The following is a 25,352-nucleotide window of genomic DNA, read 5'->3' on the forward strand; positions in this document are numbered from 1 at the left end:
CTATCTCCAAGAACCAAATGTCTGCCTGAGAGTTGATCCACATTTCTCAAAAGTGTAGCAGCCCCCTCCCCCGAATTGGTTCATAGTCGGGCTTTGACTGGTATGTTGTCATGAGCTCGTTGGTTAGTTCTGTTTGAGAATTGTTTGTTGGAATGATTGTAGAAAGATCCTCTTCTGAATGCTTGTCTAGATGATCTCCAATTTTATCTCCTGTTGTCTTTGTTGAATCTCATAACACTTGGGGAGCAAAAGTTGTAATTTCCAAAGAGTCTCCTGACAGTGCAATTGAGTGTCTTGGGCATCACTTTTTTCTTATCTCTGATTTCAATAAGGATGTTATCAAGAGTGTCCCCGAATACTCTGTTGTTTTGAAACAGGTAGGCTGTAACTATTGACTTGATGTGGAGGTCAGCTTGCCAGGCCTGGAGCCATAAAGTTCTTCTGGCAGCAGCTGCAGATGTCATAGCCCAGGATAAAAAGATTAGGGGATCTAACATTGTATCTGCAGTGAATTAGTTAAATTTGAGGATTCTGTTGGCTCCCACCACTAGACAATAGTTGCTGGTTGGGATGAGCTGAAGTTTTCTAGACCAGACAATAACTGTTCTTGATACTGCTGAGGTGATGGCAGAGGCTTTGATGGCCACTGAAGTGGCTTCATGAGCTTTTCTTAGGGAAAAGTTGGCCCATTTGTCCAGACTATCCCGGATCATGCCTTCATCATCTTCTGACAGAAGTCCAGAGATGACTGTAATGCTGCAACGGTAATACTGCTAGTGGGATCTAAACAACTGATTAGTAAATGATGGTAAAGCATACCGTTTCTTAATAAAGGTTAGAAAATGCCTGTTAGCCATAGGTTCCACCCATTCCACCTTTAATAGCTTCTCAAAACATTCAGGGAAGGGGAAGTTAATAATATTAACTGTGCTTATATACTGCTCCTCTAGACAAACAAGCAGCCTACTCAGAGCAGTGAACAAAGTCAGTACCACTATTATCACCCCCACAATACAGCTAGGGAGCTGGGGCCAAGAGGAGTGGCTTACCCAAGGCCCTCCAGCGAGTTCAAGGCAGCAGTGAGATTCAAACCAGCAGAGTGCTAACCTGTAGTTCAATCACTTAACCATTATGCTACAGCAGTTCCTTCTTCACTTTCACTGTCTGCATAAATGTCTGGTTCCCATTGGGAGTTGCTTCTCTCTTTCTGGTATAAGTTTCCTTTCTAGCTGCCTTAGTGGATTCGCTAGGTTTCTTTCTATGAAACTACCCCTTCTAAAATTCCCTCTCTGGGAGAGGCAGGAGGATGAATCGGAGGGAGACCTGTGTCTTCCTACATCACTCTGACAAAAATTTGCAATCTCTTCCCTCATAGTTTGTCTAATCAAGTTTAGGAAATCCAGAGATAATATTGCGGTTCCTGAGCCCAATGCATTACTCACAAGTAGACCTTCTCTGTCAGCACTGGACCCTGGGACTGTTGCTATTTGTAGAGCTGCAAAATAGCTTGACTGGCTCTCGCTGGGTCCTACATCCATTGATTGGCTTATGGATGTGAGAAAACCACTCTGCAGCCACCTCCCGGTAAGTTGGTAAGGTTGTTTGAGCTGGTCGGCCAGAAATGGCTGCTGCAGCTTCCTGAGGTAGGGAGGAATGGTGCCTCTTTTTGGCGCACTTTTGAGCCTCTGATCTTTTCACATTGGGAATGGCAGCCACTGTGCCTTCTGAGTGATCTGTGCTGCCGATTGCATTGGTGTTGCTACCGGGAACGACAGTGAAGGAGGCTTCTAGCTCTCCTTCTGAGAGGAAGCTGTTGCTGCCCTCACACGCTCTGTAATGCTGTTAGATCTGGAGAAAATGGTGGCAGCCAATAAGTTCTCCTGTCTGAAGAAGTCTTCCCCTGAAGTTTCTTCATGTCGATATACAAAATAGAGCAGGATAGAGAGAAATTTAGAAGGAATTGAAGAAAGGCACAAGAATAAGAATCTCGAGGTAGAAGTAGGTTGAAAGGAAGGGAAGAAAAACCAATAGGTGAGACAGTTCCTATTCCGAAATGCCCTCCCTGTTGAGGCAGGAAAAGAAATGAAGAGATGGGCGACTCCCACAAATGAGACGAAGTGGAAAGTCTTTGTTCCTGCCTCCTTGAATGGAGGGTGGGAATCACCTACCAAGATGCCCTCCGCCTCAGAGGGAGAAGATCCTTTTCTTTTCAGTGCAATTATGCTATTATACTGCACTACATCAATTCCCATCTGCTGCCAGTGCAGATAAGTGGTAGCTCTAATAGGTCAGATGTGCCTCATTCATGTCCAAATCCTTGCTGATCAGCATGGAACATCCTGAGTAACTAGGCTATAAAGAACACACCTGATCATCCAGAGCTGTCTCTGTAGTAGAGACAAGCTCTTTAAATGCCTACCGAGAATTACATTTCTAAGTAATTTGATACAATGCCCAAATGCTCTCTTATTGTTCAAGTTTTCCCTAACATCTATTCTAAAATGTACTTTCCTGTAATTTAAATTTGCTTCCTCTGTCTGTGGCAGTAGAGTATAATTTCTTTTCTAAATACTGGAAGGATGTTACCAAGGCAAATTCGACTTCAATCTTCTTTTCTTGGGGTGAAAATATGTTCAGTATTTCCTTTTCTAAATATTACTGCCTGTATGTGTCCTATAGATTTTCTTGTAATTTTGTACTCCTGTATTAAAAGATGGCTAATTAAAAATGTTTTCAGAATCCCAACTATCTATTATCAGAAGAAAATGCTGGCAATCCCCACCCTGGTGATACAAGTATGCAATGTGGTTCTACAGTGCATGATGTGGTGAAGTGCGTTATTGTTTAAAGAGTTCTTGGCTACATGTTGAAAAGCTGGGGCTCCTCCCTCACCCCCAGTCATTAGAGCTCTTATGTTTTGAAAGTAGAACATTGGTGGAAGCTCCTAGGAGTTGTTAAGTGTCTGTCTCTGCCCTTTTCTCATATGTATGATTTGACAAAGTTAAAAGGCACTAGCATACAGACTGAATATTATCTATTAACTGATGCTATATTAGGAAATGAGGCAGCAAAAAATAGGGATAATTCAGCTGTACAGTAGCGTGCTCCAGTTTGAAGGATTTGAAGCTCAACAGGAGTCCAGCTTAATCTGTTTCAGATATAGGGAGCTTATCTCAGGTGGGAGAAAGAGGCAGACCTACGAGATAACCTATCAGCAATTATTTTGATTCCCAGAATGTAGGAGGTCAAGTAGAGGACAGGGGCCCTGCCTTTCCATGAAATGAAGACAGAAACAACAGGCCGCTCCAGAAATCCCAAGACAACTGAACATATGCACGAGGAATCAATAGCCTGAGCTACTGACAGCTTAGTTAGCTGTCAGGATTTCATAATTAACACGTAAAGGGGCAAGCTTTTGGTCTGTACTTAGTATTGTTTGGTACAAGCTTTCATTCACCAACAACATGTGTTGCGCTAGTTTATCTTGCTCAGCAAACACAGAGGGGGGGAGGGTTAATCTAGACGACATTCCTTGAGAGGATTCCCAGTTGAAGGTCTAGGCTGACATCAATTCAGTTCCCAAATACCTAAAGCACAGGACACTAGTCAAACACTTTAAAAGCCTCTTGACTAAATGTGTGTCAGTTCTGGCTTTAAGATTACAGATAGAATGGAAGGTGGAAAAGGTTAAAAAAAAAACCCAGATTATGAATAACACTGTTGAGAGGTTTCAGTACAGCGAGTGATTTGATACTCCCAGAAAAATGGCATTATAAAACAGCACACCTTTACTAATGAAGTATTGCTTGTCTCAGGACACTGAACATAGTATATAATTAAAATGTGGTTTTGCACGGTTCAGGAAACAAGATCTAGCAGTCTCTGCCTCCATCATCTTCAGCTTTCCTTTTTTCACTTTTTCTGCTCCCCCACCCCCCAGCTTTACCTTCCTTCCCTCCTGTCTTTTACATGTTTAAGTCTGTCCCTTCCCACTCCCTCACTTTGACACTAACAGAGGCTTAGAATCATTGGCAATGTTAGCTGTAGCTTGCCTAGTAGCAGCAATCCCTAAAATAGCCACCAAGATCTCCCAACTTAGTTTCATAAGATCTCAGAGCACGCTTTAAGAAGCAGACATTGATGTTATTATTTCTGGGTTTTACTAACCCACAATATATATTTTTTTATATTTCATATTTTCCTGCAGACCTGGGGTTTCCCCTAGGCTTGTAGAAAAATCCCCCATGTCTGTCCCTGGATCCACTGTGTGTGTGTTTTTGATCCACGTTCTATGGCCCAGTTCAAATGAGATAAAATTATAATAAATCATGAGTTAAGTAAAAGGAATGCAAAGAAGCAAGCGCTGGGAAGGGACGTTTTTAGTGGAATAAGATCCTCTGCAATTCACTCTCATCTACATTAGCTCTGTAAGGCAGATCTCAGTTCCAAGAGGAATGGTAGAAGATAGGACAAATAAGCTCATCTTGACATTATGATTCCTAAAGGAACATGCAACAAAAAGGAATCAAGACCACTTGTTTCATTAGTGCAAGAGGAATAAATACCCATGTCAAAATTCAAGCTTACTTACCTTATTGCAATTGGAACTTTAAAAACATTAAATGAAAAAAAGTTAAAAACTGGCATGTGAGAGTTTTGATGCTGATGCAGCCCTAGCAAGCCACAGAGGCAAACAGTAAGTTCACACTCTAGCATGCTACTATAATAGGTTAACAATCACACATTCCATAAGGCAATAGTAGTGAATTCACTATCTGAGGCAGGACAACTCCCAATTTTCTACACACCATCCAGTGCTACAAAAAGCCTCTAAGAGAAAGGCAAAGGGAGATGTCTGAACAGTGTGCAAAAAAGGAACAACTGTATTACACTAAGAAGTTAATGTTTGTAAAGGCTCCCAAATTCTGCACATCATAAATCAGATGCATCAATCAACCAACAGAATTTGATCCAAGAGCCCTTTATAGGAATGTGCAAGTTCAGCAATGGGGTGGCAGCTGAGGGGCATCACTTTGGAAAGACTAAGAACAGATCTCATCATCTGCTTCACATCCCAACCACCATCTTGCTCTATGTTTATTGATTTGTAATGGCTGGGTTTAGAGCAAACCATATTGTGTATGAAATTACCTAACCATAGTAAGAGCTAAACCATCAGCAGTCAGGTATGAGGGGATACATGGGTCCTGCCAGTGTGCTTTAAGCAAAAGAAAGGCAAATGGAGTAGTGGTGGTCAGCGCCGGATCTAGGGTTGCCTGCGCCCGGGGCAACCCTAGGCTGGGCACTCCCCGTGCCGCGTGATGACGTCACTTCAGTGATGTCATCGCACAGGGCGGAACTGCGGAGGCAGTGTGTGGGGCTGGGAAGCCGCCCGCGCCATTCGCCTCCTCGCAGGCGAATGGCGCGGGCGGCCTCGCAGCCCCCTGCACTGCTTTCGCCTGCCCCGCAGGACAGGGGGCGGCCGGCTTGCCGCGAACCCCCTGCCCTGCAGGGCAGGCAAAAGGCAGCGCGGCCACCTGTGCCATTCGCCATCCTGCGGGGTGGGCAAATGGCTCAGGCGGCCCCGCAGCCCCCCGCGCTGTCTTTTGCCTGCCCTGCAGGACGGGGTGTGCGGCAAGCCAGCCGCCCTGTCCTGTGGGGCAGGCGAAAGGCAGCGTGGGGGGCTGCGAGGCTGCCCGCGCTGCTGCCTGCGCCCTCTGGCTGCTGGCAGCTGCTCCTGGCGCCCCATCCCTGGTGGCGCCGGGGGCAGACTCCCCCCCTGCCCCCCTCAATCTGGCCCTGGTGGTAGTACGGAGTGGAGAAGAGAAAGATACTAATGGCTGAGAGATCTGACTTCCTTAGAGTCACTTTATAAGGCCACAGCAGGGATGAGATTTTACAGGACTCCCAGACTACTCAAACATATTATCAGAATAACTCCAAATGGATACTTGATACACGGAACGGGAGGAATCAAGGATATCTGACATGGTAGCAGCAATGCTATTCCTTTGTGTGTCACAGTAAGGGGTCTACTTGGCCCTTAATCCAACAAACTACACAAATACAAAGAACTTTCAACTTATGTCCAAATTGCTTGTTATAGCAGCTGCTTTGGAGAAGTTGGTTCCTTCTCTGCTGTTTGATTTTTTTATTTGTATTTTTCTGCCACAGATCAGCAGGATACTTGTTAAAATCCAAGCCTATTTGCTTTATTAAAGTTTAATGACAAGCATTTCTTTTATGAAAACAAATGGTTGCCAGGAAGCAACCACCAGGAAGGAGTTCACAGAGCCCAGTAAGAATGGGAGGCAGTTTTGTTGTTACTTTAATTCAGTGAACAGTTCTTGGGGATTTAAATACCCTCCTACAGTGCTGGGAATCTAAAACATCAGCCTTAAGGCTGAAGCAAAACCATTGCTTGCCAATTTTTTTTCTCTTTTCTGTTCAGAGGTAATGAAAGGCAAAGACTTTTGTTAAAGAGACAGAGATTTAAATACTGGTGTTCAACCTTTGCTACTAACACAAATAAGATTTTTAAATAAATATGTACATTTGGGCCAGATTTGCATCTGATGTGGATATGCATAACTTGATCTGCACTGGAGTCATTCAAATTTACTCCAGGTGCATATCTGGCACATGAACTTACTCTCTGCATGTTATGAGCCTTTTATAAACAAAATTTCTATTTAACCAGAAGCACAATAAGAGACAGAAATCTTATGCTATTGAAAAACAGCCCACATCTCAAACAAGCAGTTCCTTTATGTACAACTCTGATCCTAATTAGAATTTTGGACATGGAGCCCCCCTCACACCCACCCTCAAGTTTTGCTCTGAAGTGGCTGAAAATATCCAAGAAGAGGAGGGATGTGTAATACAGAGCAGATGTCTGCATTCTTTTGACAATTTCCTACAACAAGTTCCATCTATTTAATATGTTGAGATTAATTTATCTTGCCATTGACTAAGTTCAGAACCACTCAGGCCTGTCACTCAACTGATGAATTGTCTGTGAAGAGTCTCCCAGGTTCCAACATAGCTATCTAACAAAGCTTTGAGAGTTTGCAAGTTGGAGCCATTATTAAGTCACATCTTTCAGCGGACATGCAACTTTAATAAGCTTGCTCCCCTAAGCAAACACTGACACATTTAGTCACTTACTTATGTACTTAAAGCTTGGCATACTTCATTCAGTTTTCTGACAAACTCGACTTTCACTGGCTTTATGATAGTCCTATGCCTCATGATCACGGACAAAAAGCTCAGGTTTTCAAAGTGGTTTTATGATTTATGTGTGTAGGTCTTGTTGTCTCCATGTGGGAATGGTTATGCAAAAGCCTGTTATTTCATTCATTATTGTGTTGCTGGATTAGCAGTTAAGTGATTTATGGTGCCTCCATAATAAGACACCATTACTCACTTGGTCAGTGGAGGTATTGGGTCCACACTGCCTAATTAGTGACACCAAAGAATCCACAGTTTCCAGTTCCTGCTGATAGAAGTTCTGAGTTTTGCTCCCCGATAGGAAGTCCATTATTTTTTCACTTAGTATAGTGATGGAACCCAACAGGCCTGCTGAACCTTGACCACTATTGGCAAAGAAAAGTTAAAATTAGACATGAAGATTATACTGAAGACTGACTAAAATTTTGTATTTAAGTTTTCCAGCTCTGCTGAACACCACTCAACCATTATAATCAGTATTAGCACAGAACCTTGCAATTGTTTAAGATCTTCTGAACCCAACCATAACTGACAGCTCTGGGACCCAAAATTACTGTGGATGTGCCTGGAGTTGACACCATATCCTCCCTACTTGCAGAGTTACAAAGCATCAGAACATTAAGCTTAATGAATGGTCAGAAGCTACAGAAAACGACTTAATTGCAGATGCTGCATGAAAAGTTTTCAAGCTCTTCTTAGTCCATTTACACCTTAACTAGGGCACCTGAATCCCAGGAATGGGGTTTTTGGATTAGTTCAGTGGCTGAGGGTGACTGCAGCACAAGTGAAGAACGTAAGGGATGAATTCCTGTCACCCTGCCAGCATAATGGTGATCCTCACATCCAAGGTGGAAAAGAGATCATACACGCGCACAGATACACAGTTTCATCACTGCAAATACCCCAAGAACTGTGATACTGGAGCAAGGTTGCAATACAGTGTTATCTGGAGTGCCTGGAGTTCTTGCAAAATGAAACATTAATAGTGTTGTAATTCCCACTGGCATACATAAGCACTGTATGTTGCAGATTGTATTCTTACTAGAGTAAGGTGTCCTTACTCCTTATGGTGTCCTTACTAGAGTAGGCCAGATCTCTTTTACTGATAGTCAAAGGTTTTAATAATATTTCACCACAGTGCTCAAGTCATAAGACACACTAGTTGCACAGTCCCATAGGACAGCCACTTTCAAAGGAAAATGTTTATGTCTCAGCTTTGACTCTGGCACACACCTACTTTTCAAGAAAACATGCACTTCAGAATGCTTGGCATCTCATATTCACTGACCTCTGTCTCTCTTCTGGGAGCTGAAATGTCTGATCATAAATCTCTCGGTATAGATGAAGGAGCTCCAGCATCCTTGAAATCTGAGCATCACAGATTGGATCATCAACTTTATCTGAACAGATATGAGGGAAGCACAAGCATATTAACATCTGAGTTTCTAGGAGTAAAAACTTGTCAGTAGTTTTATATGATGAATATATCAAAAGCCCTTTTATCTATAACTCTGAATGTCTGAGTTTACCATGTCCTGTATGGAACCCCTTAGTGAGCCAGTGTTGTGTAGTGGTTAGAAAGATGATGATGATGATGATGATGATGATGATGATGATAAAACATTCGATTTATATACCACCCTTCAGGACAACTTAATGCCCACTCAGTGCGGTTTACAAAGTATGCCATTATTATCCCCACAACAAAACACCCTGTGAGGTGGGAGGGGCTGAGAGAGCTCCAGAGAGCTGTGACTAGCCCAAGGTCACCCAGCTGGCTTCAAGTGCAGGAGTGGGGAATCAAATCCGGCTCTCCAGATTAGAGTCCTGCGCTCTTAACCACTACACCAAACTGGATCTCCAGATATCTGGTATCTGGGAGACTTGAGTCTGAATTCCCACTCTGACATGGAAGCTTGTAGAGTGACTTTAAGTTAGTCACCCACATTCAGTCTAACCCACCTCACAGGGTTTTTGTGAGGAAAAATGGAGAATCACTTATAATCCTCATTGGGAGAAAGGAAGAATATAAATGAAGGAAATAAAACAGTAGGGCTGCACATGATATGTGTGTCTATGCAAGTGTTTGCATTTGGAGCTGAGCTTGTGGTTTGCTCCTAGAAAGTAGGGAGAGACCTGTTGCCTTGCTCAATGAATTGTGCAGGCTTATGCCACCCCCCCCCCCTTCTGGCTGCTGTATATGGTAAAATATAGGGTCATATCCAGTACTATTGTAAGTGTGGGGATCAGAGACTCTACGTGACTCAGGTATGATAAAACCGTCACAACTAAAGACTCTTGGTATGGCTTAGATGACTGGCTGGATAAAAATGCGTACTGTTGAATAAGTAGCTGCTCACAATATGTGGAGGCGTTGATTTCTCGCTTCTGTCTATAGATTCTAATGCAACCACGGACTCTAATTACATCACCAATATCCAGTCTACTTTTCAGCCGAATCACTTCTTGGAGCGTCCTCATCTGTTCAACTAGATCCAGGCTACTTGAGGTACTAGGATAAGATTCAAAATCTGTGACAGAAGAAATATAACTTAGTTGGCACTGTTTTATGAATGGCACAAAGCATTTTTATCTCTCTCATGATGGATATTGCCCACTATACTGCAAGTACTGAAAGCAACATCTCAGGTAGTATGTTATTCTTATGGCTGCAAGAGCATGAAGAGGAGGATCCAATCTCCCACAAATGAACGGAGTTCATGAAAATATCTATTTCCTGTCTTCCCCCATCAGTCCCATACTTCCTCCTGTAAAGCCTCTGTAGAGGGCTAGGGGACCCTTCCGAAAATGTGTTCTATAACACAGGGGGTTGCAGCAAAAGGGGGAAACTGGACGAAAAAAATCACCCTGTTCTCACTCCTGTGTGAACTATGGAGCTTGCTCCACTTGCTCAAGAGTGGCACTGGTGTCATTTAACAGGATTGCACTTACCTCTAACTGTTGTTCATCGAATGGTCTTCTGTGCAGTCCCGCACTGGGGACTGCACACATGCAGGCATGCCATAGAGAAGATTTACAGAGCTTTCTAGAAGACTAGAAGTGACCCTCCTCCCTTTGGCACTTTCTTGCCCAAAACATCACATGATGAGGTGGGATGCTGTTCTCTTCATAATAAAGAGTCTAGTAGCACCTTTAAGACTAACCAACTTTATTGTAGCATAAGCTTTTGAGAGGCACAATTCTCTTTGTCAGATGCATGGAGGGTGTGAAGAAACTGGCCGGAGATATATAGGTGGCCGGAGGGAAGGGGGGAGAGGGTGCAGGGAGTAAGGGCCATGTACATGTAAATGAGTTACACAACGTCATGAAAGAGGTGGAATGCACAATCCAGGCTGGGTGTGACCCCTTCCCCTCCATGTCAGAATCTGAATAGAATGCCTGAAGGCAGTTAGTTTTGGTAATGAGATAACCATTCATAGAGCCAAAACACACGTTAAGAAAAACCTAGGTTCAGCACGTGTTCTCTTACCTCAAGGTTTGCCGGGATCTGTAGGAGTCCTGGAAGCTTAAAGTAGGCGTCCTGGAAGCTTAAAGATCTGTAGGGGTCCTGGAAGCTTAAAGTCCTGGAAGCTTAAAGGATCTGTAAGCGTCCTGGAAGCTTAAAGGCGTCCTGCAAGCTTAAAGCTTAAAATACAGGCGCCTGTATTTCCCTTTCCCTTTTTGCTGCTCTGTAAATGCTAAACTTTAAGCTTCCAGGACGCCTACAGATCCCAGCAAACCTTGAGGTAAGAGAACACGTGCTGAACCTAGGTTTTTCTTAACGTGTGTTTTGGCTCATAGTCTCTATTCATGAATCTGACAAAGAGTGCGGTGGCTCTTGAAAGCTTATGCTACAATAAAGTTAGTCTTAAAGGTGCTACTGGATTCTTGACTATTATCTCATCACAACAACCCTCCGTTTCTCCATGACACTTTGAATCCCAGTTTGTAGAGAGGAAACAAACTACCATACGACCAAGTGCCTGCATTAAGTTGTTGCAGCAAACTGGGAACTTCAGTGTTCAATCTACTTGATATGAGGGGAAGGGAATGTGCAATCATGACAATAAACTTCAAACATACAGATCATGAACACAGATTAGTCTCGTCTTCTGAATGTGCCCATAGTGGCAAAAATTGAACTGCAGACTGTCCTGATGTATAGTGCAGTGTCTTATAGCCACAATGCTACATTGGCTCCTGAATAAATATTTAATCATAACCTGGCATTACATTTAAAAGTACCCTATTCATATCAGTTGATAATTTAATGTTGGTCCTCTCAGCTTTTATTCTCACCACCTAAAATACATCTTCCTCTCAACATGTGACCCATACATATATCATACAAATACCCAACACTGGCACTTTCCATTTCATGCAGCTGGTGATGTAGACTTTGCCCATAAAATCTTATGCCACAACAAATTTGGTTGTCTTCAAAAGTGCCACTGGACCTTGCTTATGCTACAGTCACAACGGTACTAGTCTTCTGCATTTCAAACTTGAATAAAGAAAATCCAAGCCCTCAACAAAAATAAAAATCCCTGGCAAGGCTCCCCTCTCAATAAGGGAGCCTTAATATTATACACTGCAAAAGAGCAGTCTTTCGGTACCTGCCATGATATGAACACATTTTGACAGAACTTCATGCTTATTCAATTTCTGAAATTTAGTTTTTGATCCTTGGCTGCATGGACTTCAGTTGTAGCAGTTTGGGGAAATTACTTGTCAGAACAAATACTCAGACAAAGTATGATGTTAAGGACTCTGTCTCTTCTGTGCATTTAAATTGTTCATTAGAATTTAGAACTGAGCCTATGATAAATTAGAAATGACTTGTACATTAAATCTTATCTTTCAAACAACAATGGTCAGATTTTTGCTCGTATAACATCAATTAAGGTTTGACTTCTAATACATTAGCTTGTACTCAAAGTTTAATTTGACCTCAATTGTATATTAGTATGTTTTTCCAGCTCTTTTCAGTGTGCCAAGAGGAAAAACTGCAACATTTGCTTAAACATAGCCATTCTTTTCCAATGCTGAGAGTAGCTGAGGCAACAAAACCAAACTTAAAAAGTCTATAAAACCAAATTTAAAAAGATACTTCAAGAAATGCTGTCTCCCACCATGCAACCTACTGAAGCAGCAACGAATGCTGGCCATGTTACACAATAGGGAGTTGTGGGTAGCACGAGAAAGCCACCTGCACTGAAACCCTGAGAAATCGTTCTTTTTTTCCTTTTTCTAATACAAAGCCCCAAAGATGTGCTGGGATCATCTAACTCCTGGGAATGGCATACAGAAGGCACACAGGTTGATAAGAAGTGCTGGGGAGGAGTCACGATGCCTGCTGAAACCAGTGGCATCAGGAAATATAGTTGTGTGGTCCTGGAGGAAAAAATTAGGTTACTAGGCAGGAAGTTAAAGGCTAGGAGGACCTCAAAAGTAAAGTTCTTAGAATTGCTACCAGTTCCACACAGAGGGCCAGCTAGAAAAGCACAGATCAAAGTTCTCAACGTGTGAATGAGGAAGTGATGCTGGCAGGAAGAGTTTAGATTTGTCAGGCACTGTGGAGCTTTCTGGAAAAGCTGGACCTCCACAAAAGAGATGGACTTTACTTGAACAAAAGGTGAACCATACTACTGGAGCTTATCATCAAAAAGGTGCTAGGGCAGTTTTTAAACTAATCCCAAGGGGAATGAATGTCAGCAGAAGCAGGGAAGCCTCCAGTTTGGGACAACTCAGTCCAAAGGGATGATAGTGTAAATGCTCAGGGCATTATTGGTAGGAACTTGGGAGTGAGAGTAAAGAAGGGCCATGTGTGGAGACAAATGGGCTGAAAGAGGTATGGGTTGATGGAGGGTTGATGAACTCTCCAAAAGAACGATTATGGGTAGACATACTAGGCCCTAAAGGGGGAGGAGTCAAGATGGTGACCAGAGCAGTCACCTTGAAGTGACACTCCTGCCTACATTGTGTTTTTAAAATATTTGTTTTATCCTGAGCAGTGAGTCTTGACAAAGTACAGCTGGCTTAAAGCTTTCAGAGTGATGGGGAGAAAATTATTACCCTTTTCAGTTTGTGAAGAATCAGAGGTCTCTTGACTCAACATCTGCAAGACCAGCCTTCCACCTGGTGGCTATAAAGGCAAGTAAGGAACCCTGTACTAACCTGGAGAACAATTATACAATTAATAGCACCAATCTCTAGGCAATTGAAATCTGAGAGTCTAAACTGCTTGGTAGCTTCTGTGCTGAAACAGAACTACAGAGGGAAGCCTTTGTGAATCCCCTCCATGAGAGGCGGCTTCTGCAGAGTCCGCAGTGCCATTATTTATGCCTTGGGTGCTGCTGGTGGAATCCCCCTCTTGCTTTTGTTCCTGTTCCTCTGGGAATATTAGAGCTGGTGGCAAGCTTATGTGATTATTGGAAGCTGGGAAGGGGAAAGGAGGAGAAAAGAACTGTACTACTCCAAGGTCCTAAGAATGCCTGAAAAGTGTGAGTGTACTATCTCCCACCTGATCTAACCCTTGAGGCTGATCTCATGATGGAGAAGGAAATAAGAGAGGTGACTTAAGCAGAAAAAGTTGTAACTTCAACTACCCTCACATTGACTGGGTATACATGTGCTCGAATCATGCTGTAGAAATGAGGTCCCGAGATATCATAAATGGCTGTGCACTGTAACAGCTGGTCATATAGCCAGCCAGAGGGGTAGTGATCTTGGTTCTGAGCAGGAAAGACCTGGTGGGAGATATTGTGGCACCAACTGGGAACAGAGACCTCAGTGCTATTAAGCTCAGCTTTCATGTAAATAGAAAATTACTCCTAAAGTCCAAAACCGAAACATTTGCTTTCAAAAGAGGGAACTTCACAAAAATGAAAGGACTAGTTAAAAGGAAGCTGAAAGGGAGACTCAAGAGAGTAAAATCCTGAGAGGATGCTTGGAAGCTATTTAAAACCACACTAACTGAAGCCCTGATAGAACACTGCCTAGTTCTCCAGCCTCTTATAGAAAAGTATTGTACCAAAGGGACATCCTCTCTGTATGCAGCCTTTGTGGACCTAAAGGCTGCATTCGACTCTATTTCTAGAGCTAAACTGTGGGATAAATTGGAGGCATCTTCCATTGACAAAAAGCTCTTATTTTTAATTCGCTCTCTTTACACCCATACTTCTCTTAGAGTTAAATACAGCAAAATGGCCCATCTCACAGAACCCATTAATACTCTGAAGGGAGTCAGACAGGGCTGCCTTCTTGCACCTCTACTGTTTATATTTTACATAAACGACATGGTAAGCCTTTTCAATGTCACTGACCATCACCCTCCAAAATTGGCACATCGACATATCTCCATCTTGCTATATGCAGATGATGCCGACATTCTCTCTAGGACCTCAGTCGGGCTAAGAAGAGTTCGTCATAGTCTTTCTCTGTATTGCGACTCTCAACAGCTTGTGATTAACTATCAGAAAACTAAGGTCATGTCCTTTGGTAAGCACCCCAAACAAAGAATCTGGGTGATTAATGGCCTAAGGTTAGAACAAGTTAATTCCTTTAAATATCTAGGGATGGTTGTGCAAGCCTCAGGGTCCAGAATACCCCATTGTGACTATGTTGCGGATAAGGGAGAAAGATCAGCTCTCAACATCATCAAGTTTCTCTGCACCAAGGGTGGCCATTTCTCACCAGCTGCCCTTAAGCTTTTTCAAGCAAAGACACTCTCTCAACTACTATACGGGACCTTCCTAGGTCCACCTGTTTCCTGTTTTGCCCCTCTCGAACGGGTGCAATCAAAGTTTTTGAGAGCAGTCTTGCAAGTTCCCAGATGTATATCAAATTCTATGATCCGCCTGGAAACTGGGGTGCTAAAGGTTGCTGCCAGACTATCACTTCCTTCTCTCTTCCTCTGGCTTAAAATAAATCTACATTCTCGCGGCCTTCTTCCACTCATTCTGCTAGATGACTTTCAATCCAGCTGGCTGAAAGCTACCCAAGTGACAATTGCACAGCTTGGATTCTCCTCTTCAGTTCTCCTTCAGATGGGTGGAGACTTAGCCAGACAAGCTTTGAGGCAGAGAGTTGAAGATACTGAATGGCAGATACTAAATGGCAATCTGATATTTCTAGATCTCCCACCTAGATTGTAGCACCTCACAAACGCTACCTTTCTACCCTAGCTCCTTATTTATACATGATGGAAAATAACAACCAAAGAAGAGCTTTCATCCTGGCTAGATTTTCCACTCTGCCATCTGCAGTCATCGAGGGCAGATACTGTAAGATCCCTTGGGCACAGAGACTATGCCCATGCAACAGTGGTAAGACAGAGACAATGGCCCGCCCATATGTTCTTTTGCTGTCCTTTCTATAATGTGATCCACACTGTGCATATCCTTCCGTTACTGGAGCGTTCTACTGACACTTCTGAGTTGGTCAACATAAATAGGCTTCTGTCTGATGAAAGTACGGAGACCACTCGGCAGGTAGCCAAGTTTTGCTCCCAAGCAATTAAACTTCGATCTTCTCACATCTTGCCTGGCAATATTGATGAAGAATTGATTGTAATATCTAACGTCATCTTAGCCATACTTTGTCTGGAGTTGTGCAAACCCTTATCTCCACGTATAGTAAGTCCTGATTTAAATTTTTAGATCTTAGTTGGCATATTCTGGCCTTTTAGTAGCATTGCACTAGTATGTTTTAGTTTTTGATTGGTCCTGATGGACTTCTTTTAATTTTGCAAGTTAGTGTTTGTTATGAAATTATGTATCCACATATAGACTTGTTACACTCTTGCTGTATTTTATATATGCTATATTCTAGTCGCTTTTATCCCATTCCTCTCTGGTTGCTGACTGTAATAAAGAAAGATGAGACCCTGGGGTTGTAGCAATGGAAATGTGGAACCAATGTGCTGCAGCAGTGAAAAGGGCAATCTCTATCTAGGGATTATTACAAAAGGAAATGAAAATAAAACAGCCAGTACTATGATGCCCCAGTATATATCTATGGTGAGGCCTGATTTGAAATATTACATGCAGTTTTGGTCACCATTTTTTAAAAAACCTTGCAGAGCTGGAAAAAGCACAAAGAAGGGCTACCAAGATGATTAAGGGGTTGGGGCACCTTTCCTATGAAGAAAGACTGAAAACTTTGAGATTTTTCAGTTTAGAAAATAGATGACTAAGGGGGAATATGATAGAGGTTTATAAAATTAAGCATGGGGTAGGAAGAGTGGACAGAAAGAACTTATTTCCCTCTCCCTAAACACTAGAACCCAAGGGCATCCAATGACGTTGAAGGTTAGTAGATTTAAGATGGACACAAGTGATTAAAATGTGGAACCTGCTGCCGAAGGATGTAGTGATGGCCACAAGCATAGACAGCTTTAAAAGGGGATTAGACAGATTCATGTAGACTTGGTCTATCAGTGGCTATGGTGACTAAAGGGAACCTCCATATTCAGAGGCAGTAAACCTCTGAATATCAACGTCAGGAAGCAATTTCAAAGGAAGTCCTTGGCCTATATGCTCTGTTGCTGGTGGCATCTTGAGTACCTCGAGCCCCTATGAGAGACAGAATGCTGGACTAGACATCCAGCAGGACTTCTTTATGTTCTTATGATCCATTTATGATCCCTATCTAGATGGAACCAAGAATGCTTCATTTGGAAACAGAAAAAATAATACAACTCACATATACTACTATCTACATATTGATATAACCAGAATGGGAGGTGAAATGTATGGTCGAAAAAAGAAAAACAGATCAAGATACTCATAGAGAGGGAAGGTAAAAAAGAAGATGCCAGGGGCTGCTGCTATACGCAAAACAATCTAAGGAGCCTCAGATTAATAGGGATGAATTGGGAGGTACAGCTATTTGCAGCAAACTCTTTTCACCAACTTTCTTTACCACAGTAGGGAGAATATACCAGGAGCAGCTCTTTTTTCAGCTCCAGACTACAGATTTAATCAATCAGGCAGGAGCAAGTAGCAGTTGACTGTCAACAAAGAGAACTTAGATCTTATTGGTACTCACAAAGCTAAACCAGTATAAGCAACACAAGAAAACGAGAAAACATCTCAAAATGACCCTGTTTGATCTAGGTACTAGAAAATAATTTGAAGTCTAAAGCAGAAGACAAGCAAAAGTTAATAATATGGTGAAAACAGTCAAACTAATGCAGCTACAGATCTGTGTTACCTGACAAGGACTTCTGTTCCACCACAGGATTTTTCCAACAGATACAGCTTATAACTCCTGTGCCATCGTCCACTAGAAGATAATAGCAACCATTTGTCAATATGGTGATTTTGCCATTCCAAAATGCAAAGGTACAGAATTCAAACTTTTCATTTTGCCAGTTTGCAAACTGTCAGTCTTTTTGCTGGCCCATTCTACATTTCAAAATGGACCACACACAATTGCTCACCCCCTAAATTCTTCCTCTTAGAGGTCTGTCTGATGGTGATGGATTAAAGGAGAGACACACATTTCAAGAGATGGGGAAGATGATCTAAGACAGCAACTGTCTGGGGCTAAAGAGTCGTTTCAGGGAAAGAAAGGAAGGGGTTAACATTTTTACATGCTCAGGTTGTAGAAATTTGCAGAATAGCTTCCTTATTGCAAGAGAATAGTGTTCCATTCTTCATTTGTTGATATTGCTAATGTAAGTCAAATCACTGCAATAAGCAGATTTTTAGTTCCAACAGTATCACTGCTCCTGTTCTGTTAGAAATGCCATCATTTTATATAAGCCTTTTTGTAACACAGCAAACATTTTGCATGCCCCATGAAATAAATACAAGATAAGAGAGAGACAAATTGTGCAACAGGGAAAGGACAACATCCATCATCAGTGACTTCTTGAACAGAGTAGTTGAATGAGGGGATGGGAGCCTCATATTTTTTAGGAATACAAGGTTGACAACTTTTGGTAATACTTGAACCAGATGTTTATAAGAGCTAGTCTCATGGTTTCAATCCAAGCACCTGTGCTTCACACAGGTGATTTGTAACACTACTGATTTAAAAGATATTCTTAATAATTTTTTAGTCCAGTGGCACCTTAGAGACCAACTAGATTTTCAGAGTATTCGCTTTTGAGAATCAAAGCTCCTTTCTTCAGATACTGGGAACTCTGACTCTTGAACACTTATACCCTGAAAATTTTGTTGGTCTTTAAGGTGCCACTGGTCTCAAATCCTGCTGTTCTACTGCAGACCCACACGACTATCTACCTGAAACTACCTTAACGTTTTTTTCTCTCTCTTGAATCAACTGCTGGTATTTTTCAGCAACACGATGGTTAGTTAGAAGAGTCACTGGTTTAATCTAGCAGTTGTAAATTATCATAGCAGTCAATCCATAATTTTTATCATGCTATGGTTGTAAAAGGCTGATTTTTAACTGTTTTTAGATAATGTTTGTGGTTTTTTATATCAAAGAGAACATGTAAAGATTCCTTATACAGTCAGCCCATTGATCCATCCAGGTCAACATTTTCTACTCTCTCCAGGATCCCAGTCAGAGAAAAGGCTCTCTCAGTACCTGGTATACCTTTTAATTGGAAATGCCAGAGATGGAACCTGGAAGTTTTGGCATGCAAAACCCTTTCACTGGACTACAACCCCTTCCTCTTGTTTTTATTTTTAATGTAACTTGTGTTGGGGATCTGTTTTAGGATTAAAAGGAAGGATATTGATCTTTAAATAAATAAATGAAGTTTGTGTTGGTTTCCATTATTAAATGAACAAGGTTCACAACATGAAGCCAAATTTGAAAAACATTAGTATAAACGGAAAAAAACCATCCATAGTTTTTAGCACAGAAATAGAACACCTATTAATCTTTTTTTTTTCCTTTTTACTATTTCTTTCCTCCCTGAAGGCTGTGAAGGTTCCCAGTCTAGCTGATGCAATACTTTCTGATTCACTCTCCAACTAGCAGAACTTCTTTTTAAAGCTGCTAGACGTCACGCAAATAGAAGTTACAACTTCTTTTGGCCGAGTCAGCCTGACTGTGGCTGAGGGAAGGACAGGGAGGGGCAGCCTGGCAGGAAGCCTGAAAATTACACCGGGAAGGGCCTGAGAGTGTGGGAGAAAAAGGAAACTGATGCAATGGGAAACAGGATGGCAGTCTTAGCCAGACAAGGGAGCGCAGCCCTTCTGCAGGGTTCACTTTGGAGTACCTGTCACTTAGCTTATATGATATTACTTCATTTTCATGGCGGAGGGTATGTCCCTGTTTTTACTGCCCCATATACACAGAAAACTCCACGTAGAGTGGCAAAAGCAGACACACACTCACTATTTTAGAAAACGGTTTGAGAGGGGAGGCAGGAACCCTTCCTCCCTCTTTAGTGGCTTTCTGAAGCCACTGAGCTCTACTTTAAAAAAAAAAACAGCCATTCCCAACAGGTGCTGTGTGGCTGTGGGGAATCCATGTTGGGTGTGAGGAACCTGGACCCAACTCTTTAAAAACTTGCATGTCTATTTTGACCCCAGGTCATCCAGGTCAGGGCCATCTAGATGCTGCCATTGAGTAGGAAAGGAAAGGCTGTCTAGAGGTAGATTGAAAAGCACCTCCTCTATGAACCACTTTGTAAGGCAAGTATATCAAGACCAAAGCGAAAGGAACAATCACCCACAACAACTCCTCCTACCCTGGGTCAGTAGAGGACTGAAGTTCTAAGCAAAAGGATTTCATTCAGTATGTTACCTGAAAGCCAGTTATAAAGACCTCATGTCCCCCACATGACCACCAAGGGTCTTATAGGTCAGAAATGCCCCTGGAGGGAGATGATTTTGATTGGGATCATGGCATTTGGGAAGAAAGGGCTCTAGTGCCATTTTTTTTCTGACCTGAAATAGCGCCAGCAAGGTGCTTTTTGCCCTGCTGAGGAAACTAAAGTGGCTCCCCAAGCCACTTCCTGTTGGGGAAATGTTGCTGAGGGGAAGATCAAGCCCCCTCTACCTGCATGCCACCATCCCCATTCACAGAACTCCAGGCACACATCTGATCAACAGGACCTGTTGAATAGATGGGGGTATGATATGGGGGGCTGTAGAGGATAAGGGGAGATAAAGAGTATGTGAGGGGTGCAATGTAAATTTGATATATGGACAGTATGTAGAAGAATGAATGTCTCCATGTTTAAGCAAATGTGAGTTTTATCTTCTATTAGACATCTAAGATTACTGCACATCGTTCTCCCTTCCTTGAAACAAAAAGCTGCCTTATAACAAAGTAGATAATTGGCCCAACTAGCCTAGTTTTTATTCCAGCAGTGGCTTCCTCCACTGTCAGGCAAAGATCTGTACCAATTGTGCTAGGAGTCTTTAGTTGGAGCTGCAAGGCACTGGACCTGGGGTCTTTTCCTTGCACATTATGTGATCTACCAATGGCCCTTCTGTTTATCATAAAGCTCCACCGAGAGTGCCTCACCAGTCCCTCCACAATAAGCCTCTAATGAATGCATTTTAGAATTCAAATCCAAAATGAATGGGGTGTGCTACATTGTTCAGAAAAGACAGTCAGATGATCTATGTGGCCATTCAAAAATGGAAGCTCCTTATTTGTTCATGTAAGTACTGTGATTCTAGGCAGTCTTGGCAGTGGGGTGGGGGGTGGGAATAAGCTGGTGCAAAAACAGGTGGGATTGGACCCATGCAGTCTTAGACAAACTAAGATCACAAGCTGAAGGCTCCTATTGTTTATGCTTTTAAACAAAGATACTAATTCCATCTGACACTGGAAGGGTTCAGAATGATAGAGTGGTGATAAATGGGCAACCTATATCCATCCCAAAGAGCAAGGGCTTTGTCCCTCATGTAGACCCTTTGTCTACATGTCTGGAGGGAATCCAGTGGACAATCTTAAAAACATTTGCATGGAAATGAGCCCCTTTAAATAAAATGGCCAGCTTAACATTGTTCTTATGGTATTCTCCATTATTTCAGGCTCCCTGTGATCAACTCTGAAGTTATTCCTGAGATAAACTCGTATCAATATAGCTGTATAAGCAGCATACCCAATTATGAAACCTTCTGAGCATTTAACATATTCCTAGGATACATGGGAAAACATACTGGTATTCACTTGCATTTCTGGATTGAACTAAGGGGATGTTTAATGCTATAATTCACTAAAATAGTGCTATGAAAACTTTCCCCTCAACTGAACAACTCAAGAGGGCAGAACTTTGAGGCATTAATAAGAATGAAGATGTCAGTGAGAAACAGAACTTCTTACCTCCATAAGTATGAAATGCTTCTCGTTCTTTGGTTAGAACCACAGTTCCAAGAATATCCACTTGCCTTACTGGATGTCTATTGTAAAAGAATATACCTAAAAAGGGAAAGAGGAAAGTAGAAACATCTAGATTTTTAATAAAGATACCTGTTTGTTTTAATCAGCCACTGTTAACTTCAACAACCCAGTACCATTAATTTCTTTAAGCTTGGACCAAATAATGAGGATTCATGGGCACTGATTTCAACTCTTGATTGAGGTACTGCATTTAGTCTCCTCACGTCCATTTCCCTTAAATTATGTCAACAGGCTGTAGAACTATATGTGTTTAATTCACTGTATCATGTTACAGTTAAGTGTCCAAAATTTGCACTCTCCATTTCCGGTAAAAATCAGACACAACTTGCATTTATATATAAATATGATTTAGTGGTTTACGGCACATGGGAATTCTGAACTCAACCATCGACTTGTTCTCAGTCCCACCCTTGTCAGAAAATAATTGAGATTTATAAAACCTGTTCAACAACCTTCTTTCCTTGATTAGGGCAATTTACAGACAGGAAATCGCCCTCTTTCTCAAGCTAACACCCTGTAAAAAAAGTTGATATATAATGTACCAAGTGCACATTTTTCAGCCTCAAGCCTCCCAGCCTCTACATTTCTAACTGCCATCAATCCCATTCACTTCTAATAGACCACTTCTGACATAGCACTAGCAATCTTATTTGACTAGCTGATTGCCTGGATATAATTGTGATCCATTTATAGCACAGAATGAGTCTTTAAGAGCATGCAGAGATTCTAACCTGACAATTAAGTTGTGAAAAAGGCCTACCCCATATGTAATCTCACAGATGTATATAGAAATTGACAGACCACTCCACACCACATCCAAGGAAGTGCAAGACTGTAAATCAAAGTTATATTCTCCCAAGGTCTATGTCTGACTTATATTATGCTAAAAGGCGTACATTCTTCTGATTGCAGCATGTGTTTATTGACACAAAAATTGACTTATGTGTCAAGTAATAAGGTGCAGGTTTGCAATACACCCTGGCTGCTTGATATTCTTTTGCAGTTGACAAATGGGTTGCCTCTTGGGTCTCAGAATCAATGTGTATAAAATGGATGCTACCACAGATGTTATTTTCAGTTCTTCCCAGTAGTGGATGTCTCCACATAGCTAGGCATATGCACTCTCTAGGTACATGAGTCAGCCATTTCAGCATGTGTGGTCATTAGTGTCAGACTAGGATCTAGGAGACCCAGGTTCGAATCTCCACACTGCCATGGAAGCTCACTAGAGAATCTTGGGCCAACAAATCTCTCTCTGAGCCAAAACTGTCTCACACGGTTGTTGAGAAGGTAAAATGAAGGTGGGGAGAACAATGTTGGAAGCGACTTTGAATCCCCATCATGGAGAAAACTTGGGTATAAATATATCTAAATTAATTACTGGGAACCAACACAGTTCAGACATTTCAGAACAACACTGAGGGCCAATGTGAGGCAAAGGCTTCACAACCGTTTGACAGCAAGATGCAGTTCCTCTGCATTTTCCTTCTACTAAGCTCTACTTTTTCCTGCTTTTCTCCTAGCCATTCCCTATATATGCTCATTTTTCAGGGCAACTTTGCCAGACAAAGACTGTTCTGTCTGGAAAATGTATTAAATTCTGACCATTATTTCTGCTTAGTCTCATACAGTTTAAGATTCACAAGCTATTGCTTTATGCATCGAGTTACAAGATTCTGAACAGCAATAACCAAAAGGGCAGTCTCAGTGCCATTAAAGCAATGTGGGCGGTACTGGCTAGAACACAACAGCACGGGAATCAAACAAAGCATAACATTTCCAACAAGTAAAAAATGAGGTGTGGTATACGGTGACACACAACAACCGGTTCGTTTAAAGCTAGGCTGGTGCGTTTGTACGTGTGTGTACACATACTTCCCTCCTCTCTTCATGTGCTCAGGAATTCCTTTTCTAATATGCAGGCAGTTTGGAAGAATTACTGGGTTTAAAATTATTACTGCATATTAGTTTAAAGTAATATGTGCCCCTGCATCAATGTGTCCTATTACAAACTCATTTCTCTACCTGATTTTATTAAAACTGGCATTTACTTGGCAAGCCCTTAGCAAACATTTCCTGGTCAGTTCATTTCCTAGTAGTCAGGTCTTCAGGCTTTGACTTCAACCTGCAGAGGGCCTTACTACAGTAGTTAAAGATTTTGTTACCTTTTGCTTTGAGACTATTGAAGTAGCATTGCCCATGAATGCCATTGCTAATGAAATATTCTCTGCAACAAGATGTTGTGGTTTCAGTGATTAGGCATTTTTTAATCTCATAAACAGAAACGTTTGTTTGAGGGAAGATGTTTGAATCCCATGCTGCAACAACTGCTGTAGTTCTTGCAGTATAAAGTTAAAAGATTATTACAGGCCGGAAGTCAAGGGATACGGAGCGACTGAATCCCAGTTCCACTAATCCCACAGTTTATTGTTTAAAGGTCAAGAAAGCTTATGCTAGAGTTGAAGGACCGACTCTGATAAAGAGAGGAACACAATATGGAATATTCAGTATCATTTAATTAGTATTATTAAACAAAGTAGGAGTTGGTTCCTGCTTTACAACCAAGAAAAAAAGATGAAAAATATATTTGAAAACTAAAGTTGCAGTTTTAACTTTGAATTATGCCAGCCTTTATGCTCTGGGATAGGACTAGAACTAAAATCCTTATAATGCTTTAACTCCAAGCTGCAGCCTCATAAGGCAGTTATGGTTTCGGAACGTCAAGTTCTCATGTTGGAACTCTGATGCCAGTCAGCTACAGCTATGCCACCTTAAGGAGGCAGAAATGGGAAGAAGGGGGCATGGCCAGTTGAGTCTTGGTCCTGTACTCCCTGAGAGCAGAGTCCTACCCTCCTCAAGAGAGGAAAGCACTCCTTCTCAAAGCCTGATCTCAAAATGTGCTGTGGCAGAGCTGGTGTGCTGTAAAGATTTTACAGTGCCGGACTAGGACCTGGGAGACCCAGCTTCATATCCCCAATCTGCCATGAAGCTCACTGGGCAGTCTTGAGCCAGTCATTCTTTCCGAGCCTAACTACCTTACAGGATCGCTGTGAGCAGACAAAGAGGAAAACAATGCATGACACTCTGAGCTCCTTAGAGGAAAGGAGAGATAAATAAAGAAACTGCCAAGGCATAGCTGTTAGCCTGTTGCTTATCCCAGGAAAGTTCCTGCTGCCGCCGCCGCCGCCACCGCCGCCGCCGCCGCCGCCGCCGCCACCACCACCACCACCACCAGCCCTTCAGTCTCTGACAGGTGAGGAGTCACCTGTCCTACAGGGAACATTATAGGTGGCTGGCAGAGCACAAACTGCTCCCTGCAACAGTAAATGCTTAGTATCTTTGCACACACAGCATTTTGACCCAGCTGTTGTTATAGCCATGCTTGTGCGGCTCTGCCCAGCTTCCTCAAACTCTATGCTATTTTTAGCTGTGTTTGCTATATGACCCCCATGTGTTACAGTGACATATGCTTCTCCCAGGCGGCTCCCTCTGCCATGCGAGAATTCCAAAATGTTGTGAGACTCTTCTTTCACTTCAGAATAATACCTTTATGTAATTTATAATATTTATTGACTTTCTAAGCACAACATGCATAGAACATACCAGACACATACAAAGCAGGCCTAAATAAAGAAATTCAAAAATAAGGCAAGAAAAAGTGATCAAACCAGAATTTTAATGCATACAGCAGCATTAGAAAGAAACTTATACACTGATCAGCGATGAGCCTTGCCAAGAAGTTTTCAAAAGTTACTAGGCCCAGAGGTTTTTATTAGAAC

At 42.1% G+C, this 25,352-nt stretch overlaps 1 protein-coding gene across 1 annotated transcript in view; it reads right to left on the reverse strand.

The window, feature by feature from the left end:
* Positions 1-25,352, reverse strand: part of STN1 (STN1 subunit of CST complex) — a 43,902-nt gene that overhangs the window by 7,757 nt on the left and 10,793 nt on the right. Inside the window, exons 3-7 of the mRNA XM_054983065.1 lie at positions 21,496-21,591; positions 17,446-17,517; positions 9,591-9,761; positions 8,519-8,630; positions 7,427-7,595 (exon numbers count right to left, since the gene is read on the reverse strand). Of these exons, the coding sequence (XP_054839040.1) occupies positions 7,427-7,595; positions 8,519-8,630; positions 9,591-9,761; positions 17,446-17,517; positions 21,496-21,591 (620 nt within the window). The remainder of the gene's footprint in view (positions 1-7,426; positions 7,596-8,518; positions 8,631-9,590; positions 9,762-17,445; positions 17,518-21,495; positions 21,592-25,352) is intronic.

The sequence above is a fragment of the Eublepharis macularius genome, chromosome 6 (genome assembly GCF_028583425.1).
Source record: "Eublepharis macularius isolate TG4126 chromosome 6, MPM_Emac_v1.0, whole genome shotgun sequence".
NCBI classification, from domain to species: Eukaryota; Metazoa; Chordata; class Lepidosauria; order Squamata; family Eublepharidae; genus Eublepharis; species Eublepharis macularius.